Source organism: Mobula birostris, chromosome 12, assembly GCF_030028105.1.
Source record: "Mobula birostris isolate sMobBir1 chromosome 12, sMobBir1.hap1, whole genome shotgun sequence".
NCBI lineage: Eukaryota > Metazoa > Chordata > Chondrichthyes > Myliobatiformes > Myliobatidae > Mobula > Mobula birostris.
Genome location: NC_092381.1, coordinates 69,404,176 through 69,423,568, shown reverse-complemented (window position 1 = coordinate 69,423,568; position 19,393 = coordinate 69,404,176). Strand labels below are relative to the sequence as shown.

Below are 19,393 nucleotides of genomic sequence, written 5' to 3'. Positions count from 1 at the left end.
TGAGTGGACTGGTGAAAATGCCCTGTTCCCACCCAGCAGGAGTAGCCTGCAACACTGCAATGACTGTCAAATCCATCTCTATCTTGCTGAACTCCCAGACACTTGATCTTCTGTACAAGTGTCTGTAAGTCGGGCTTTCATAACCGGCACAGGATCAATCACCATTATTTAGCAATGAGAGATGTCAGAGTAGGTGACTGTAGCCATCGGGTCAGCATATGCACCAGAGGCCAGGAAAGCATACTTATCTACAACAGCCAATCCTACCTGTAAGCATGCAGTGCATAGACCACGAGTCATATTGATGTGTGATTGTACCTCTTCACTTCTGGATGACAACAAGTGGACTGGATGTGCTTGAATTCCTGAAAGCAGAGTCTCACAAACGTCTATCCACTCAGAAGACTCGGACTTGGAAAAATAAGGAATTCAAAATGATCATGTAGCAAAACTGTTCAATTTTGTGAATTGACCCTCATGTGAGTTAATTACAGAGAGGAAAATTACACAGTAATATTCACAAGATCCTTAAAATGACAAAAAAAATCAAATATCATCAGATTTGAGTTCAAGAGCCGAGAGGTAATGTTACAGCTATATAGGACCCTTGACAGACCCCACTTGGAGTACTGTGCTCAGTTCTGGTCACCTCACTACAGAAAGGATGTGGAAACTATAGAAAAGGTGCAGAGGAGATTTACAAGGATGTTGCCTGGATTGGGGAGCATGCCTTATGAGAATAGGTTGAGTAAACTTGGCCTTTTCTCCTTGGAGCGACGGAGGTTAAGAGGTGACCTGATAGCAGTGTATAAAATGATGAGTGACATTGATCTTGTGGATAGTCAGAGGCTTTTTCCCAGGGCTGAAATGGCTAACATGAGGGGGCACAGTTTTAAGGTACTTGGAAGTATTACTATTTAACTACTTATGGTTTTATTACTATTTAATTATTTATGGTGCAACTGTAATGAAAACTAGTTTCCCCCGGGATCAATAAAGTATGACTAAGTAGGTACAGGGGAAATGTCAGGGGTCAGTTTTTTTACACAGAGAGTGGTGAGTGTGTAGAATGGGATGCTGGCGCAGTGGTGGAGGAGGATACAATAGGGTCTCTTAAGAGACTCTTGGATAGGTACACGGAGCTTCGAAAGATAGAGGGCTACGGGTAACCCTCGGTAATTTCTAAAGTAAGTACATGTTCGGCACAGCATTGTGGGCCAAAGGGTCTGTATTGTGCTGTAGGTTTTCTACATTTCTATAACTGGTCTCCTATTAGGTATGCTACCATTAACTTGACTAACTGTTGTCACCTATGTCTACAATTGCAAGCATTACCTTCAGTTTTTCAAGCTCCTTGAGTTCATCATCAGGATTATGGGCATGGGCTGCTTTCTGCAGCTTCACCATTGCCTCCACTATATCCTTGCACCAGCTGTAAGAATAAACACAGCAGGTACAGAATAGGTAAAAAGCATTAAGAACTGATGCACAAGTGAAACACAGCAACAAAAGTCTAAAAATTCCAATTTCAATGTTTATTCTCTGTCAGAAAAACTGTTCCTGCAATTTATCTCATTGTCTCAAATTTCAAATAAAAGAATAAAATTTACAATGGAAAAGAGGGGGAATTCCTTTGCTCAGAGGGTTGAGAGTCTTTGAATGACTCAATAAATGTATTCAAAACTGAGTTTAGACAAGTCTGTAGGGAGGTTAAGTGCCATGAGTATTAGACTGTAGAGTCCAGGGACCATGTAGTCTACTTCTGCTCTGGATTATTCAGTTCATGAGAAAGAGGAAGAGAGAAAAAGAGTGAAAGAGAGAATGAGAGAAAGTGAAAAAAGGAAAGGTGAAAGAAAGTGAGAAATGGAAAGAGAAAGTACCAGAAGAAAGAAAGAAAAAATAAGAGAAAGGAGAAAGAGAAATTAGGACACAGGACTTTCAGTAAGTAGACTAAAAGCATCCGTTAGTCTTGCGAGACCATGGATCTGCGCCTGGAAAGTCTTCACTCTCCAGGGCGCAGGCTTGGCCAAGGTTGTATGGAAGACCAGCAGTTGCCCATGCTGCAAGTCTCCCCTCTCCACGACACCGATGTTGTCCAAGGGAAGGGCATTAGGACCCATACAGTTTGGCACCAGTGTCGTTGCAGAGCAATGTGTGATTAAGTGCCTTGCTCAAGGACACAACACGTTCCCTCAGATGGGGCTCAAACTCACGACCTTCAGGTCGCTAGTCCAATGCCCTAACCACTTGGCCACATGCCCACACGCTTTCAGTATCAATGCAGATTTATACATATTAAATTAATTAACAGTACATTTAACTTTGATGGTACCCACTCCATAATTCTTTAGCATAAGCCTGAAACTCACTGCTTTGCAGCATTAAGAAAGTTCTTCATCGTGTATTATCCCAGCTTTCAGGTACGATGGTAAAAAGTACAGTAACTCGACATTATCCTCCCAATTGCCTATAAAAGATTCCAAGGTGCTACTTAAAGTGCTGAAGTGTTTTCCCTGTGTCCTCATCAAAATTTATTCCTCACCACAAGGTAAGTTAAATAATCTTTTTACTCATGTCTTTGCTGTTTCTCAGACTTGACTGTGTACAACTTGGCTGCAGTGTTTTCAACAACACCACAGTATGTTAGCTTCAAATATACGTTGTGGACTGTAGGTACTTAGAAAAACGGAGCTCCAGCTGGCTGCATATAAAGAGTATGCCATCTTTTTCCATTACATTCCATTATATATTAATAAGTATTTTTCTATAAAACTAAAAGTGGATAGATGTTAGTAATGCCTCACTATCTCTGAACACCATTATTCTGGTAATTCAGCCAACTTTGTTATTACCGATACATTTGTGTTGATAATATATTCAGCTGAGTAGCCACTATCAGTGCTTTCTCCTCCAGCATGTCAATTGTATTTGGTCCAGGCAGGTATCTGAAGTATACTTTCTTGGTTTTCTCTTCTGTATCATGTACAAGATGAAGCAAAATGTCCACTAGCAAATGGCTCATGGCACTCTGAATGATGGCAACCTGGAAGATCAGGAAATAAAAAATAAAAAATATATTTAATTTTTTCCCAGTTTCTTGTTATCATACTTCTCCATCATATATTTAACAACTTTGTTATACTGTATTTATTTAAAATATTCCCAAAACAAACAAAATTTAAAAAGCAGAAGATGTGCAAGACTGAACACTAGTGCAGACAATCCATTCAGAGTTTTTAAGCAATAGGCAAACTCTTGAAATTAAATTTTCCAAGCAAAAGAGTATCCATTGTAATGTACAAAAATATCAAAATCGGACATATATACTCAGAAATCTTTGGCCTTGAAAATATATTGTGCATTATACAGTACATCACCGGTGCTGTTACCAAAATCCTCACTAACTCAAAAATGTGGCTGATATGGCCTTCAGGCATGAATTAAAATCACGGGAATTGACAATGATTTGGCATGACATGAATGAATCCTGATGCATATGGCATAGCAAAGGGCCATGTTAAGTCACCAAATCACAAATGCAGCAGAAACCACCAATTAATGCTATAATTCCATGATTCTGCATATTTGACATAATTCACAGCTGGATAGGAAAAGGATTTAGTTCCTCCATGAAGAACGTAATTAGCGTACTTTAGCAGATTGATTGGAAATAATTAGAGAAAATTACATTAAAATTGAAGTAAAACTAATTTCAAGTCGCAGATGATACTGCATTTTGATGATTTCTTCCAATTACAGAAAATTTAAATGAAGATAATGAGAGATCAAACAAAAAATATAGCGAGCAAACAATACAGGCAATTTATTTGCCTGAGAATACAGTCAAATTAACTGACTGAAACAAGAGAAAATCTGCAGATGCTGGAAATCCAAGTGACACACACAAGATGCTGGAGGAACTCAGCAGGCCAGGCAGAATCTATGGAATAAAGCACAGTCAACGTTTCGGGCCGAAACACTTCAGCAGGACTGGAGGAAAAAAAGCTGAGGAGTAGATTTAAAAGATGCGGAGGGGAGAGAGAAACACAAGGTGATAGGTGAAACCTGAAGGGGGAGGGATGAATTAAAGAGCTGAGAAGTTGATTGGTGAAAGAGACAGAAGACCATGGAAGAAAGAAAGGTGGGGGGAGCACCAGAGGGAGGCAATGGGCAGGTAAGGAGATAAGGTGAGAGGGGGAAAAGAGGATGGAAAATGGTGAGGGGGGTGGTTTGTGGGGCATTATCAAAAGTTTTGAAACCGATGTTCATGCCATCAGGCTGGAGGCTACCCAAATGGAATGTAAAGTGTTGTTCTTCCAACCTAAATGTGGCCTCATCATAAAAGCCTATGGATGGACATACTGGAATGGGAATGGGAAGTGGAAGTAAAATGGGTGGCCACTGGGAGATCCCGCTTTTTCTGGTGGACAGAGCATTCAAACACCTACGTTCCATCCCCCAGAAAAAACGGGATCTCCCAGTGGCCACCAATTTTAATTCCATCAAACAGAAATTTGGAATACTAGCATTCAGTAAAGATCTGTTGGCAGCCAATTCAACACTGTAGAGGGGCACCTGGTAATTTAACAGGACAGCAGAAATGCACTTTGGTTATATAAATTATGAAGAAAGTTTATCTCATTTTTTTATTTCTTTTGCCTCTTATCCTACTATATACTTCCTGTTCAGTTTTATCTTCCTCTCCCCCAATTCTCTAGATTATAAGACTTGACAGGATAGAATTTTATCCTCCTTTGTATGCACTAAACAGTTTCAAAATTTTGTATCATTTTACCTCAGTACATTATTCATTTAATGCTCAAAACCCAGAATGACCTGCCAACGTGTCTCAGCCTAAAATATCAACGGTACTTTTTTTTCATAGATGCTGCCTGGACTGCTGAGTTCCTCCAGAGTTTTATGTGTTGCTTGGATTTCCAGCATCTGCAGATTTTCTCCTGTTTGTGAATGAATTTCTACCTTGTTATATCGCCAAACTTCTTCAGCTATAATGACAGTTCAAACAACACTTCAGGTATTGATCACAAGCATTCTGGCCTTTTTGTGCATATTGGGTTGAATCTCTATTTTCCACACATTAAAAAAATCGTCTTCCACCACATCACACCACCAGGATATACAGTACCCTCCTCCCACCGTGCCTCCCGGCCTCACCTCCACCTTTCCCAATCCTCCCATCCAAGCAAGCAGTGATTGTATCTTCCCTTCTGCAAATTCAAGGCAAATGTGTACTACAATGTGTCTGAGTGAGGGGTCTGCTAGATCTGCACAGGTAGAAATGTGTGCAGAGTTTTACATATGTATGTTGTTGAAGTAGTGTTAGGCTGCACAGTAGTTGGCAAGAGGTCTTTGTCGATGCACTCATTGACCAAACTTACATTCAATGTTTTTTCTGCACTGGGACCTGGTCTCAAGTATATTTCTCAAGATCCCCCCACTGGACACTTCATTCCACAAGTGCTTCATTTCAGACATTTGTAGCTTTCTGTGCTCCCAAGAACACAAATATGCATAGATGAAAAGGGATGAATATGCCTTGCCCATATTTTTGCCTTTGAGCAATTTGTTCCAGCAAAGGCTGGAATCAGTGACCATCTCTTCTTTAAGGATGTGGGCATGAAATGAACTAGCTCTAGTTAGATGGAGCTGTGGACCCCTAATATTGCCTGCAGTTACTGAGTGTGAATATGGACAAGTTAATGATTGAAGCTGTTTAAAGTTGGGTGAGCCCTAGAATTCTTCCCCAGGTTACACACAGAAAAATCATGAGAACAGCACTGAAATAAACTCACGGGGGGCGGGGGGGTGATTGATAAGTTCGTGACCTAAGGTAGAAGGAGTCAATTTTAGAAAACCTAGCACATTTATTTTTCAACATAGTCCCCTCCTACATTTACACAGTTAGTCCAGCGGTCGTGGAGCATACGGATCTTGTACCTCCAGAAAGAGTCCACAGCAGGGATGATTGATAAGTTTGTGGCCTACGGTAGAAGGAGATGACTTATACAGCTCTCATTACATGCACATGCAGTTCAACTCTTTGAGTGATTATGCAGAAAGTTTGAAGTTAATAACTCATCAGGGGTGATTGATAAGTGCGTGGCCTAAGGTAGAAGGAGATGAGTTATTAACTTCAAACTTTCAACAAAGAGTTGAACTGCATGTGCATGTAACGAGAGCTGTATAACTTATCTCCTTCTACCTTTGGCCACAAACTTATCAATCACAACTCGTATGTGGAGCTTAAAACAAACACTGAATGAACTCAGTATGTCAAATAGTGCTGATGGAGGGTCTTGACCTGCAAGATTGGCCATCACTTTGCATCCACAAATGCTGCTTGACCCGCTGAAGGTTACTTTTCCAACCTTGTGTCTCTGACCTGGTGTGCATCCTCCTTGTTTTACCATTAACACATTTCCGAGCAACTGTATTTTTATTCTGAGAATGCTGTTTGCAGGGAAAACAGACCAAGACCATAAATCAAAAAAGACTGTTATTTACTTCAGTGGGATGTTAAGAAGAAACCTTCTGACTGAGTGATTATAATGTGGGTTTGCCGCAGTCAGAGCTGGTTGCTATGACAAAGGCAGGTGCATTTAAAGGAAAACTAATATAGCACTTAAATCTTCAGCAACAACTTTTCACCTATAACACAGCAATATGTCCCACAAGGAGAAAAACAGCTTGATGATAAAGGGCAATTGTAAGCTCACATGAAGCATAAGCAGTGAGATGAAAGCATTGTGCCTACTATTCTGTTTCTGTATGGTAAGTACTATATATTTAAATGTCTCTGAAGTCAAACTCTCAACACCTGGCCAGGTTCTATTGTCTCTCTTTCTTTGATACTTCTGGAGCCAGATTTTCAATCTGAACATGGAGGACTGTGGCTGGAAGGTTAATGGTAGCACTTCTAGTGTTGAACCATGTCTGCAGCTGTTCTTGAAGTGTACCATCAGTACCTGCTGCGTCAGCTTGGTATCCTCGTGATTTATCATCTTAAACAGTGACAACAGCCATTCTTGTATCGTCTTATTCACTTCTCCAAGCTGTTCTCTGGAATTAGGAAATGAATATAAATGAGAACGCAGAAAGTCTCTAATTTGTAGATATTGGAAAAAGTGGGTTTTTGGTGAGCTATATTTAGCTGACAACTACTCAAACGAAAGGAGATTTCCTCGAACAAACAAATCCTGGAAGCAGGTAATACCCAATCTATCCCATTCTTTAAAATCTGGATTGGTCATAAAGGGTTTAAAAAAATAATTAGAAAAAATGGGACTTGAAAGAGAAAATCCCATTAAACCAAAATATTTTCTAAATTGTACCCAGATCCTCAAAGTATGTTTAACTACCAAATTATCAGTTAATTTACTTAAGGATAAAGGAAGGGGGGATCCAAGGAGAGAAATGATAGAAAATTTATTAACAGTGTTAGCTTCTAAAGAAACCCATATCGGACAGTCCTCACGGTTAACATAATATGACCAAAACGTAAAATTTCGTATATTGACTGCCCAGTAGTAAAACCTAAAATTTGGTAAAGCTAAACCTCCATTCTTTTTAGCTTTTTGAAGATGAACTTTGTTTAGTCAAGAATGTTTATTTTTCCATATATAAAAAGATATAATAAGAGAGTCAAAAAAGGATTTAGGAATAAAAATGGGTAAGGCTTGAAAATGGTAGATAAATTTATGTAAAATATTCATTTTAATAGAGTTAATTCGGCCAATCAACAATAATGAGAGGGGCGACCAGTTTGATAGTGCCCTTTTTACATAATTCAGAAGGGTAAGAAAATTTTCTTTAAGTAGCTGTTTATAATTCTGAATAATCATTACACCCAAATAAGTAATTTGATTTCTTACAATTTTAAAAGGAAGGTTAGTATTAATTGATACCAAATTATTCAAAGGAAAAAGTTAATTTTTATGTAAATTCAGTTTATATCCTGAAAACTGGCTAAAGCAAGAGAGTAAAGAAAGCACAGGAGGTAACTAAGTCTTGACATTAGAAATAAAAAGCAATAGGTCATCAGCATAAAGCGAAACTTTATGGATAGTACCTCTCCTTAAAATACCAATAATATCATTAGATTCTCGAAAAGCAATGGCTAAGGGTTCTAAGGCCAAATCAAAGAGCAAAGGACTCAAGGGACAACCTTGTCTGGTTCCACGTTGAATTTTAAAAAGGTTGGAATTCTGAAAATTATTAAGAACCTGAGCAGAGGGAGATAAATAAAGTAATTTAATCCATTGAATAAAATCGGGCCCAAAATTAAACTTTTCTAAGGTTTTAAATAAATAATTCCATTCAACCCGATCAAAAGGTTTCTCAGCATCTAAAGATATCACACAGTCTGATATCTCTTTAGAAGGAGAATAAATAACATTTAATAAATGACGAATATTAATGCAGGAATATCAATTTTTAATAAATCCAGTCTGATCATCAGACATGATAGATGGTAAAATATTTTCAATTCTACGGGCCAAAACTTTGGATAGAATTTTAGTATCAACATTAAGTAAGGAAATTGGTCTGTATGAAGAGCATTCATTTGGGTTCTTATTCTTTTTAAGGATAAGTGAAATAGAAACTTCATAGAAAGACTGTAGCAACTTACCCAACTTAAAGGAATCCAAAAAACTGAACATAAATGAGGTATAAGCAGTAAGGAAAACGCCTTATAAAATTCTGCAGAAAATTCATCAGGACCTAGAGCCTTCCCCGAGTACAATGAACATACAGCCTCGGCAATTTCCTCATGAGAAATAGGTTGATCCAACTGTAAGTGTAGGAATGTTTAATTGATCTAAAAAATTATTCATATTAGTATTATCTTTAGGAGGGTCAGAACTATAAAGTTTAGAATAGAATTCTCTAAAGATATCATTTATTTCTGAATGGTCAGTTGTCCTATCACCATTAGCTTTACAAATTTCTTTAATTCACCTCTTAGCTATAAAGGTTTTTAATTGGTTAGCCTGTAATTTACCTGTTTTGTCTCCATGAATATAAAATTGACTTTTATCTTTTATGAGTTGACTTTCAATTGGATAAGTTACAAGAAGATCATATTTGGTTTGAATTTCAACACACCTTTTATATAAAGCAGGTTCTGGAGCCAAGGCATATTTTTGGTCTAATTCCTTCAACTGATTAGCTAACTCAATTCTCCCTTTATTAGCTTTTTTCTTGATACTTGCAGTATATTAAATAATTTGTCCTCTAATATAGGCCTTAAAAGCATCCCATATAATAAGGCTAGAAATCTCTTCTGGTGTATTCTCTTCAAAAAAAAAGAATAATCTGTCTCTCCAGAAACTTTAAACAATCCTTATCAGATAGCAAAGTTAGATTAAAGCGCCAAGATCTGTTTATTTGAGGAAGACCAGGGAGATTTAAAGATAAAAGCACAGGGGCATGATCTGAGACAGCAACCTCTTGATATTCACAAGATCGAACTAGTGGGATCATGTGGCTATCAATAAAAAAATAGTCAATCCTGGAATATGTATGGTGGACATGAGAAAAAAATGAATACTCCCTGTCTAGTGGATATAAGAAATGCCATACATCAACAATACCACATTTCATTAGAAAAGATTGAATAAGCAAAGCTGATTTATTAAGTGTCGCTGGTGTAAAAGATGACAGATCTAAAGATGGATCTAACCAGCAATTAAAGTCTCTTCCCATCACCAATGAGTAAAGGCTCGAATCTGGCAAAAACGAAAAAAAAAATGCTCAAAGAATCCTGGGTTATCTGTATTCGGAGCATACAGATTAGCAAATACCATTAACTTATCATCTACTTTTCCTGACACTATGACAAAATGCCCATTAATATCAGACACTACATTATGTTGGACAAAGGGAACTGTATTATCTGTAAAGATCAAAACTCCCCTAGACTTGCCTGAAGAGGAATGAAAATGGAGTCCTCTCCATTTACTGAAAAGGCGTAAATTGTCACAATTACATACGTTTGTACATCAGTTTCTTGTAGAAAAATAATTGGAACCGTAAGTTTTTTAATATATGCAAAAATCTTATTCCATTTCACAGGGTGATTTAATACTTTCACGTTAAGACTAAGTAAGTTAATCGTTTGATCCATTTTTAATACTATTTAATAGAAAGGTTAAAGTAATAACCACTGGAATGTATATTAAAACCAAACAATAAACCTTGAAATGTGGTAACCAAGCAACAGATCTCGCTAAAAATCCAAAACAGCTTCCAGAAAAAAAAACTTATCCCCCCCCCACCCTCCTCCCAAAGTCAGAAAGCCGGCCAAAAGAAAGCCGACAGCTAAATCTAATGACGTCACCCTCCCAAAAAACCTACTGGTCGAGCTCCTAACTAGTTTCAAGGTTAACTGCATTCCAATCTAGACAAAATGGTAGACAAAGAAAAAAGACTTAACCCTCATAACAAGAACACATGTAGATTAATTATTACAGTTTTAAAATGATAAAATGAAAAATACGCAAACTAAGCCTTATTGACAGGAAGAATCCTCAAGAAAAATAAGTATAATACAAAATAATAAAAAACCTATCAAAATTCAAACCATACGAACACACAAGATATTAAGTCATTAAAATCTTGTTCTCTAAGTAAAGCATTTAGTTTCAAAAGGAGAGTTAATTACACAGGTTTACCAAAAGTAAAAGAAGCAATTATTCATGTAGAAAGGTACTGAACAGTTAATTAGATTAATTAGATTATGAGGACACGCAGTCCTCTTTTATTGTCATTTAGTAATGCATGCATTAAGAAATGATACAATGTTCCTCCAGAATGATATCACAGAAACATGACAATCTTCTGATTTTAAGAATTTCTGAGCTTCTTCACTCGAATGGAACCATTCCTTAGAGCCATCCTTCAGTATAATTCTGAGCCAAGCATGATAGCGAAAAGAAGGTTTGAAAACTTTGTTAAAAAGTTCCGACATAACCTTTTTGAACCTAGTACGCTCATTCATGACCACGGGTGAAAAATCCTTGACGATCCTGATCTTCTGACCATTATAATCAATCATTCCTCTTCGACGGGATTCACGAATTAAATGATCCTTTGTTTGAAATTCATGAAAACAGGTTATCACTGATCTGGTCTTGCTCAGGTGGTCCAGACACAAACAATCTATGAGCTCAATCAATCATAGGTAAAGACATTAAGGTTTTAGGAAATAATTTTGCTGAAAAGCTTGCAAGGGATTCAGTAGGCTGTTCACCTTCCGTTAACTCTTCAAGACCCAGAATTTATAGATTATTTCTTCTGCTTCTGTTTTCTAAATTGATAATCTTCTGTCTTAATTTTTCATTAGACTTAGATTGTTTTTCACAAAGCTTTTGTAGGTCATCCATTTTCACATCCAAAATCATCAGAGCTTCTTCATTCTCTTCTATTCGTTTATCATGTTCAGTTAAGGTTTTTTGAATACAATCCAATTCTGCATCTATTTGTTTAATTTCAGTGCTATCATGTTTGCTGTTGTGTGCTGGGGCAGCAGGCTGAGAGTAGCAGACACCAACAGAATCGACAAACTCATTCGTAAGGCCAGTGATGTCGTGGGGACGGAACTGGACTCTCTCACGGTGGTATCTGAAAAGAGGATGCTGTCCAAGTTGCATGCCATCTTGGACAATGTCTCCCATCCACTACATAATGGACTGGTTGGGCACAGGAGTACATTCAGCCAGAGACTCATTCACCGAGATGCAACACTGAGTGTCATAGGAAGTCATTCCTGCCTGTGGCCAACAAACTTTACAACTCCTCCCTTGGAGGGTCAGACACCCTGAGCCAATAGGCTGGTCCTGGACTTATTTTCTGGCATAATTTAAATATTACTATTTAATTATTTATGGTTTCATTACTATCTAATTATTTATGGTGCAACTGCAACGAAAACCAATTTCCCTCGGGATCAATAAAATATGACTATTACTATGAGTTGTTGGAACTACTGCTGAAACTTGTCGGAGGACTATTTTCTGTGTTTTCAAAGCAAATCTTTCTTTTTCAATCTTTTTATTAGTTTCATAAAATAAAAACATAACATAGCAATAATACAAAATTATTGGAAATACATTGTTATACTTAAAATGAGTAATTATAAAACCAAATAGTATAAATTGACAGAATTCCCAATCACATAGGATAATAATGAATAATACAGGACAAAAAAAACAAACAAAAAAAAAACTGGAGAAAAATCATGAAAAAGAAAAAAATAGAAAAAAAAACAAACCCCACCCCAAAAAAAAACTAAACTAAACAGAATTAGTCAACTAAACTAAAAAGACTTGGGTAATTCTAACAACGTAAAAATGGAAGAGAAGAAAACCTTAGTGTCGACGACTCCATTCCTCTCAACCAACAGTACAAAGAAGTAAAGCGAAGCAAATCCATTATACCTTCCAAAGATGAAGGAGGGTCTTCTTTTTTAGTACCTTTGGCACCCCTTGTACTCACAGTATTCATAGTAAAACAAAATGATTTTTAAAAGTAAGGTTTCAAAAGATCTCCTCGAGAGAGAGAGAAACACAAGGTGATAGGTGAAACCTGAAAGGGGAGGGATGAATTAAAGAGCTGAGAAGTTGATTGGTGAAAGAGACAGAAGACCATGGAAGAAAGAAAGGTGGGGGGAGCACCAGAGGGAGGCAATGGACAGTTAAGGAGATAAGGTGAGAGGGGGAGAAGAGGATGGAAAATGGTGAGGGGGGTGGTTTGTGGGGCATTATCAAAAGTTTTGAAACCGATGTTCATGCCATCAGGCTGGAGGCTACCCAAATGGAATATAAAGTGCAGTTCCTCCAAACTAAATGTGGCCTCATCTTAAAAGACTATGGATGGACATATTGGAATGGGAATGGGAAGTGGAATTAAAATGGGTGGCCACTGGGAGATCCCGCTTTTTCTGGTGGACAGAGCATTCAAACACCTACGTTCCATCCCCCAGAAAAAACGGGATCTCCCAGTGGCCACCCATTTTAATTCCATCAAACAGAAATTTGGAATACTAGCATTCAGTAAAGATCTGTTGGCAGCCAATTCAACACTGTAGAGGGGCACCTGGTAATTTAACAGGACAGCAGGAATGCACTTTGGTTCTATAAATTATGAAGAAAGTTTATCTCGTTTTTTTATTTCTTTTGCCTTTTATCCTACTATATACTTCCTGTTCAGTTTTACCTTCCTCTCCCCAAATCTCCAGATTATAAGACTTGACAGGATAGAATTTTATCCTCCTTTGTATGCACTAAACCGGCGGTCCCCAACCACTGGGCCGCAAAGCATGCGCTACCGGGCCGCAGCGAAACGAAATGATTTGACGATAGGAGTCAGCTGCACCTTTCCTCATTCCCTGTCACGCCCACTGTTGAGCTCATTACGCACGCGAGGTCATTACCCATGCGTCATCCATGTCAGCGCAGGAAGGAGATCAACTCCTCGAGCTTGCAAATGACGGTGGGCTGAAAAGTATATTTGACATAACATCTCTGCCAGCATTCCGGATCAAAGTCAAGGCTGAATATCCTGAAATAGCCACGAAAGTACTGAAAACGTTGCTTCCATTTCCAACATATCTCTGCGATGAATGTAACGAAAACTAAATTGTGGAATAGACTGGACATAAGGAACCCCCTTCGAGTATCGCTGTCTCCCATCACCCCTCGATAGCACCGTCTCGTTTCAGGGAAACAAGTATTCAGCTCAGAGCTCCCACTGATTCAGCGATATTGGTGTGTTGCAATGATCTTATATGTTCATACGAGGAAAATATGTGCTGTGTGTTCAATATCCAAACGTTACTTAAAATGTTATGATGCTATTATAAGTGACTTACATAACCATATAACAATTACAGCACGGAAATAGGCGATCTCGGCCCTTCTAGTCCGTGCCGAAAGCTACTCTCCCCTAGTCTCACCGACCTGCACTCAGCCCATAACCCTCCATTCCTTTCCTATCCATACAGCTATCCAATTTAACTTTAAATGATGATATCGAACCTGCCTCTACCACTTCTACTGGAAGTTCGTTCAACACTTCAAGCTCCCTGTCCTCCCCTGATGATTGACTTATCACTATATTCATGCGAGGAAAATATGCGCAGCGTGTTTAATATTAAATTCGTTAGATAAACCCTTTTAGAAACGAAATTGAGTGTATTAGCCACTTATTACCAATATTCCGGTCGTGATTAACACCCCCCCCCTGCCCCCGCCCCCGAACAGAATCGCCAAAAACGGTTTGCAGAGAATAACAACAGGAATTCTGCAGATGCTGGAAATTCAAGCAACACACATCAAAGTTGCTGGTGAACGCAGCAGGCCAGTCAGCATCTCTAGGAAGAGGTACAGTCGACGTTTCAGGCCGAGACCCTTCGTCAGGACTAACTGAAGGAAGGGTGAGTAAAGGATTTGAAAGTTGGAGGGGGAGGGGGAGATCCAAAATGATAGGAAACATCCCCCTCCCCCTCCAACTTTCAAATCCCTCACTCACCCTTCCTTCAGTTAGTCCTGACGAAGGGTCTCGGCCTGAAACGTCGACTGCACCTCTTCCTACAGATGCTGCCTGGTCTGCTGCGTTCACCAGCAACTTTGATGTGTGTTGCAGAGAATAATATCGGCAGGTACACGCATGCGGACTGGTGCCCGCGCAAGGCTTCATGGTCATTGTAGTCTTTCTCGGGGCAAACACTACTCTTGTCTGTTGGCAACCCTACCTCCCTCGCGCACCCCCCCCCGGGTCGGCCAGTCCGCAAGAATATTGGCAATCTTAAGCCGGTCCGCAGTGCAAAAAAGGTTGGGGACCCCTGCACTAAACTGTTTCAAAATTTTGTATCATTTTACCTCAGTACATTATTCATTTAATGCTCAAAACCCAGAATGACCTGCCAAAGGTTCTCAGCCTAAAATATCAACGGTACTTTTTTTTCATAGATGCTGCCTGGACTGCTGAGTTCCTCCAGAGTTTTATGTGTTGCTTGGATTTCCAGCATCTGCAGATTTTCTCTTGTTTGTGAATGAATTTCTACCTTGTTATATCACCAAACTTCTTCAGCTTTAATGACAGTTCAAACAACACTTCAGGTATTGATCACAAGCATTCTGGCCTTTTTGTGCATATTAGGTTGAATCTCTATTTTCCGTACATTAAAAAAAAGTCTTCCACCACACCATACCACCAGGATATACAGTACTCTCCTCCCACTGTGCCTCCTGGCCTCACCCCCACCTTTCCCAATCTTCCCATCCAAGCAAGCAGTGATTGTATCCTCCCTTCTGCAAATTCAAGGCAAATGTGTACTGCAATGTGTCTGTATGAGGGGTCTGCTAGATCTGCACAGGTAGAAATGTGTGCACAATTTTGCATGTGTATGTTGTTGAAGTAGTGATAAGTTGCACAGTAGTTGGCAAGAGGTCTTTGTCGATGCACTCATTGACCAAACTTACGAGGACATTCAATGTTTTTTCTGCACTGGGGCCTGGTCTCAAGTATATTTCTCAAGATCCCCCCACTGGACACTTCATTCCACAAGTGCTTCATTTCAGATATTTGTAGCTTTCTGTGCTCCCAAGAACACAAATATGCATAGATAAAATGGGATGAATATGCCTTGTCCATATTTTTGTCTTTGAGCAATTTGTTCCAGCAAAGGTTGGAATCAGTGACCATCTCTTCTTTAAGGATGTGGGCATGAAATGAACTAGCTCTAGTTAGATGGAGCTCTGGACTCCTAATATTGCCTGCAATTACTGAGTGTCAATATGGACAAGTTGATGATTGAAGCTGCTTAAAGTTGGGAAAGCCCTTGAATTCTTCCCTGGGTTACACACAGAAAAATCATGAGAACAGCACTGAAATAAACTTAACGCTGATTTATACTTCTGCGTCAAATGGATGCCGTCACCTACGCAAGTGGCCTACATGCATTGTGAGCATTTATACTTGTGCGTTGGTGTGTCTGCGTCGCTCTGTAATTCGGGCATGTCGCGCATGCGCACACACCTGCCCGTGCAAGGCTTCATGGTCATGGTAGTCTTTGCCGGGGTAAACAAGTTTAAAGCGAGCATCTTTTTTCGTAAAAGCGAAATGTGTCCTCCATAGTTTCGGAGATCTGTAAAGCTTTATGGAAAGCATTGCAGCCAGAGTTCCTTCCCTGCCCTTCAGTCACCCAATGGGAAGCTATTTAAAAATAATTTTTATTTGCTTATAATTGTTAAAATTTGGTTTTGTTGGGATTTAAATATTTTACCAGAGATTTGTGAACATGCTTTCTAACTTCATTCTTGAAATAAGAAAATAATTAAACATAAACATGCAAATTTGAAATTAAAACAGAAAATCCTTAAAATACTGAGCATATCAGACTGCACCTGTGGAGAGAGAAACAAGTAATGAAACTGTACAATTAATAATACCTGATATCTGGGAGATTGCTTTCTTTCTCCCCTTCATTCTGTGTTGCTGTTAGTTTCACTGTCTCTTCCAATTGACTAATCAATGTAGGGAAGAAGTCAGAAAGCTTCAGCAAATTCTGTTCTATCAATCTTTTATCTTCTAGATTGACAAAGTCAGATTTAGTTTGACAGGATTCAAATGTGTCCTGGAACTTCATTAAATGCCAAGCAGTGCCTGTTAAAATAACCACAGATAAAATTGTTTCAGCAATCCATAATAATTCTTGGTCTATTGTGATCTGGATTGAAAGAGTGTGAGCTCATTGTGTTTATAGGATTAGGGAAAAGGAAAACTCTCAATCTCATTGATTAAGAACAGTATTCTAATTCACTGCATCACCAGACACTTTGTTCTGCCCTGGCGTATTCAACATGTTAAATTTTAATCAATCAAAACCTTACAGTAGATCAAAATACAAGTTACAACTTTGTCTCAGTTATAGCACCCTCACTAAGTTATGAAATGAACCCCCAGGTCAGAGACATCCACTTCAGTTCAGTTGTAGGGAGAGTACTGACTTTCACAGGGGAAATTACAAGAAGCATCCTTTGTCTTATCTAGTGGATGTAAAAGAAACTAAGACATAATTGAAAGAAAGGCTGTTCACACTCATATCTATCCCTTAAATGACATCCTTAAACAGCAGTTTGTGCGTGTTCCTTGGATTTTCAGCATCTACAGATTTTCTCCTGTTTGTGATTTTCTTAAAACATTGATGCTTGAGGGACCATGTTACATATAAATTAATTACTACCATTCCTGCACTCCACAACTTCAGTAGTTTTATATCACAGGTTATAACGAGGTTTGGGATGTGCTGAAACCATAGATGAGTTGTAGAATTGTAGATCTTTCCATTTAGAGTACAGTTATAGAGCGAGCAAAAACATAAACAATTTATAGTTTTTTGCTTTCTTTGTAACTCATGTTTACAACCTCAGGATATCTATGGCTTTCCAAATGAAGTTCTGCTAAATACTAAAGCCAATTCTATTTCACCATTCCAGGATTAACACAGCAATAAATCCCTTATGTCTTTGAACTAAAACAATCTGGGATTAGATTCCATGATGACACTTCAATGCAATATCAAGAAGTAAGAGCTTTATCTCATGGATGAAAGAAAACTTTAAAATAACTTGCATATATGGTACTTCATGGCACTATTTTGAAGAAAAGTGAGGGGCAGTGCCAGACAACATCTATTCCTCAATCAATATCATTTTTTTAAAGTGTGGAAGCTTGCTAAAGTTTCTTACTTTACATCAATAATTACATGTGAAAGGAACTTCATAGACTGGAGATCACTTTGAGATATTATGAAAGAGGCACAAAAGGCACTACTTAAAGATAAGTCTTTCTTCCTTTATTTCTAAAATATTCTGTGATGCATTTGTGATGGTTCATAAGCAGATTAAACAAATGGGCTCCATTATAAACTTTAAAATTCTGAATTCCATTGCACAGCAGACCTTCCTAATGCACCTTCGGTTTCCCTTCAACAACCTCCAACAGCGGTAACAGATTCACAATGGCAAACTTTCTTGGGCACATTGGACTTTGTTGCAAGTGGGTTGGAGATTAAGAATAGGGAGCTTTTGTAACAGTTTTACCAGGAGTTGGTGAGACGCCATCTAGAATACTTTACACGGTTTCAGCCCACTTACCTAAAAATGGATCTAGTAGCATCGGAGGTGGTCCAAAGGAGATTCATCAGGCTAATTACTGAAAAGGTTGTCCTATCAAGAGAGACCAGCCAAATGGGTTTATATTCTGTGGAGCTTAGAAGAATGAGGTGTGACCTTTTTCAAACACGTAAGATCCAAAGAGAGGTTGATAAGTAACTACCGAGATGTTACCACAAGTGAGAGACTCACAAGCAAGGGGACAGATACAAGATAAGGGACCATTCATCTAAAACTGAGGTATGAGAAAATTTGTTCTCTCAGAGGGTTGTCAATCCTTGAGGCTGGGGGAGGCCAACGATTAGTTATATTTAAGGTGGAGATAGATAAACATTTGAAAGATTGAGGCCTATTCCTGCCCCAATATTCTTATCTTCTTGTGTTCACAAAGCAGCTCTCTGGTGACAGAGTGAGATATAAATATGAAATCTGAACATTGTATTGGTTTCTCATGACCACGTAGTTAATAAAGGTAAGTATGTTCCTCAGATTCACTGAATTCTTCAATATGACTTTTGGTAGAGGAAAGCTGTAGCAGAAACCTGTTGTAAACACAAGAAATGCTGCTTGATGCTGGAAATCCAGAGCAACATGCATACATGAAATGCTCGTGGAACTTAGCAGGTCAGCCAGATTTTAAGGAAATGAATAAACAGTTGATGTTTTGGACTGAGACCTGCGATTATTCATTTCTTGCTTTAAACCCTTTGCTAGAACTTTCGCAAAATTTACAGACAAGTAAATTTTTTGTATGGACCAGTTAGTGACAGGCCATCAACTGTAGATGTTGTATAACAGAAGTCTTTAATTGGAAAAAAATGAGTAAAAGAACTTCAGAAATACCATTTTCCCCTGACAGCATGATCTCACACCGCTGAGAGAGTGCATCAACGCTGTTGTTTAACTTTTCCATTGTTATCTGCTCAGGCAATTTTTCATCAAAGGCCCACTGGTGACGACTAAAGAGTACCAGGCTGAGATCAGTCCAGTCACTTTGCAGCTGCATTATCTCTGACAGCGCTTCTTGATTAGCTAGGAGCAATGACCCTTCAAACTGCTCATAGTCTTGAGAAATCATCTGAAGAAAAGAAAACCTAATTTAGAGATAGCAGATTTGTTGAGACTGTGCTTAAATAAAAATCATACAGTATTTTCTGACATATGAATATTCTGGCACATGTAAGTTCGCAAAGTCA

The 19,393-nt window shown here is 38.6% G+C and overlaps 1 protein-coding gene and 1 long non-coding RNA gene across 10 annotated transcripts in view; one reads left to right on the top strand and one right to left on the bottom strand.

The window, feature by feature from the left end:
* Positions 1–19,393, bottom strand: part of axdnd1 (axonemal dynein light chain domain containing 1) — a 164,437-nt gene that overhangs the window by 48,188 nt on the left and 96,856 nt on the right. For all 9 annotated transcript variants that reach the window (XR_011888046.1, XR_011888045.1, XM_072274022.1 and 6 more), the window contains 6 exons: positions 19,041–19,275; positions 16,473–16,686; positions 6,987–7,080; positions 2,853–3,043; positions 1,336–1,432; positions 268–411 (listed from right to left, as the gene is read on the bottom strand). Coding sequence is in view for 7 of the 9 variants with exons in the window: in XM_072274022.1 (XP_072130123.1) it covers positions 268–411; positions 1,336–1,432; positions 2,853–3,043; positions 6,987–7,080; positions 16,473–16,686; positions 19,041–19,275 (975 nt within the window). In the remaining 2 variants the exon portion in view is untranslated. The remainder of the gene's footprint in view (positions 1–267; positions 412–1,335; positions 1,433–2,852; positions 3,044–6,986; positions 7,081–16,472; positions 16,687–19,040; positions 19,276–19,393) is intronic.
* On the top strand, positions 2,476–11,641 carry LOC140206011 (uncharacterized). Its single transcript, XR_011888047.1, has 3 exons — positions 2,476–2,548; positions 4,886–5,035; positions 11,516–11,641. It is a non-coding gene; the product is annotated as an uncharacterized lncRNA (long non-coding RNA).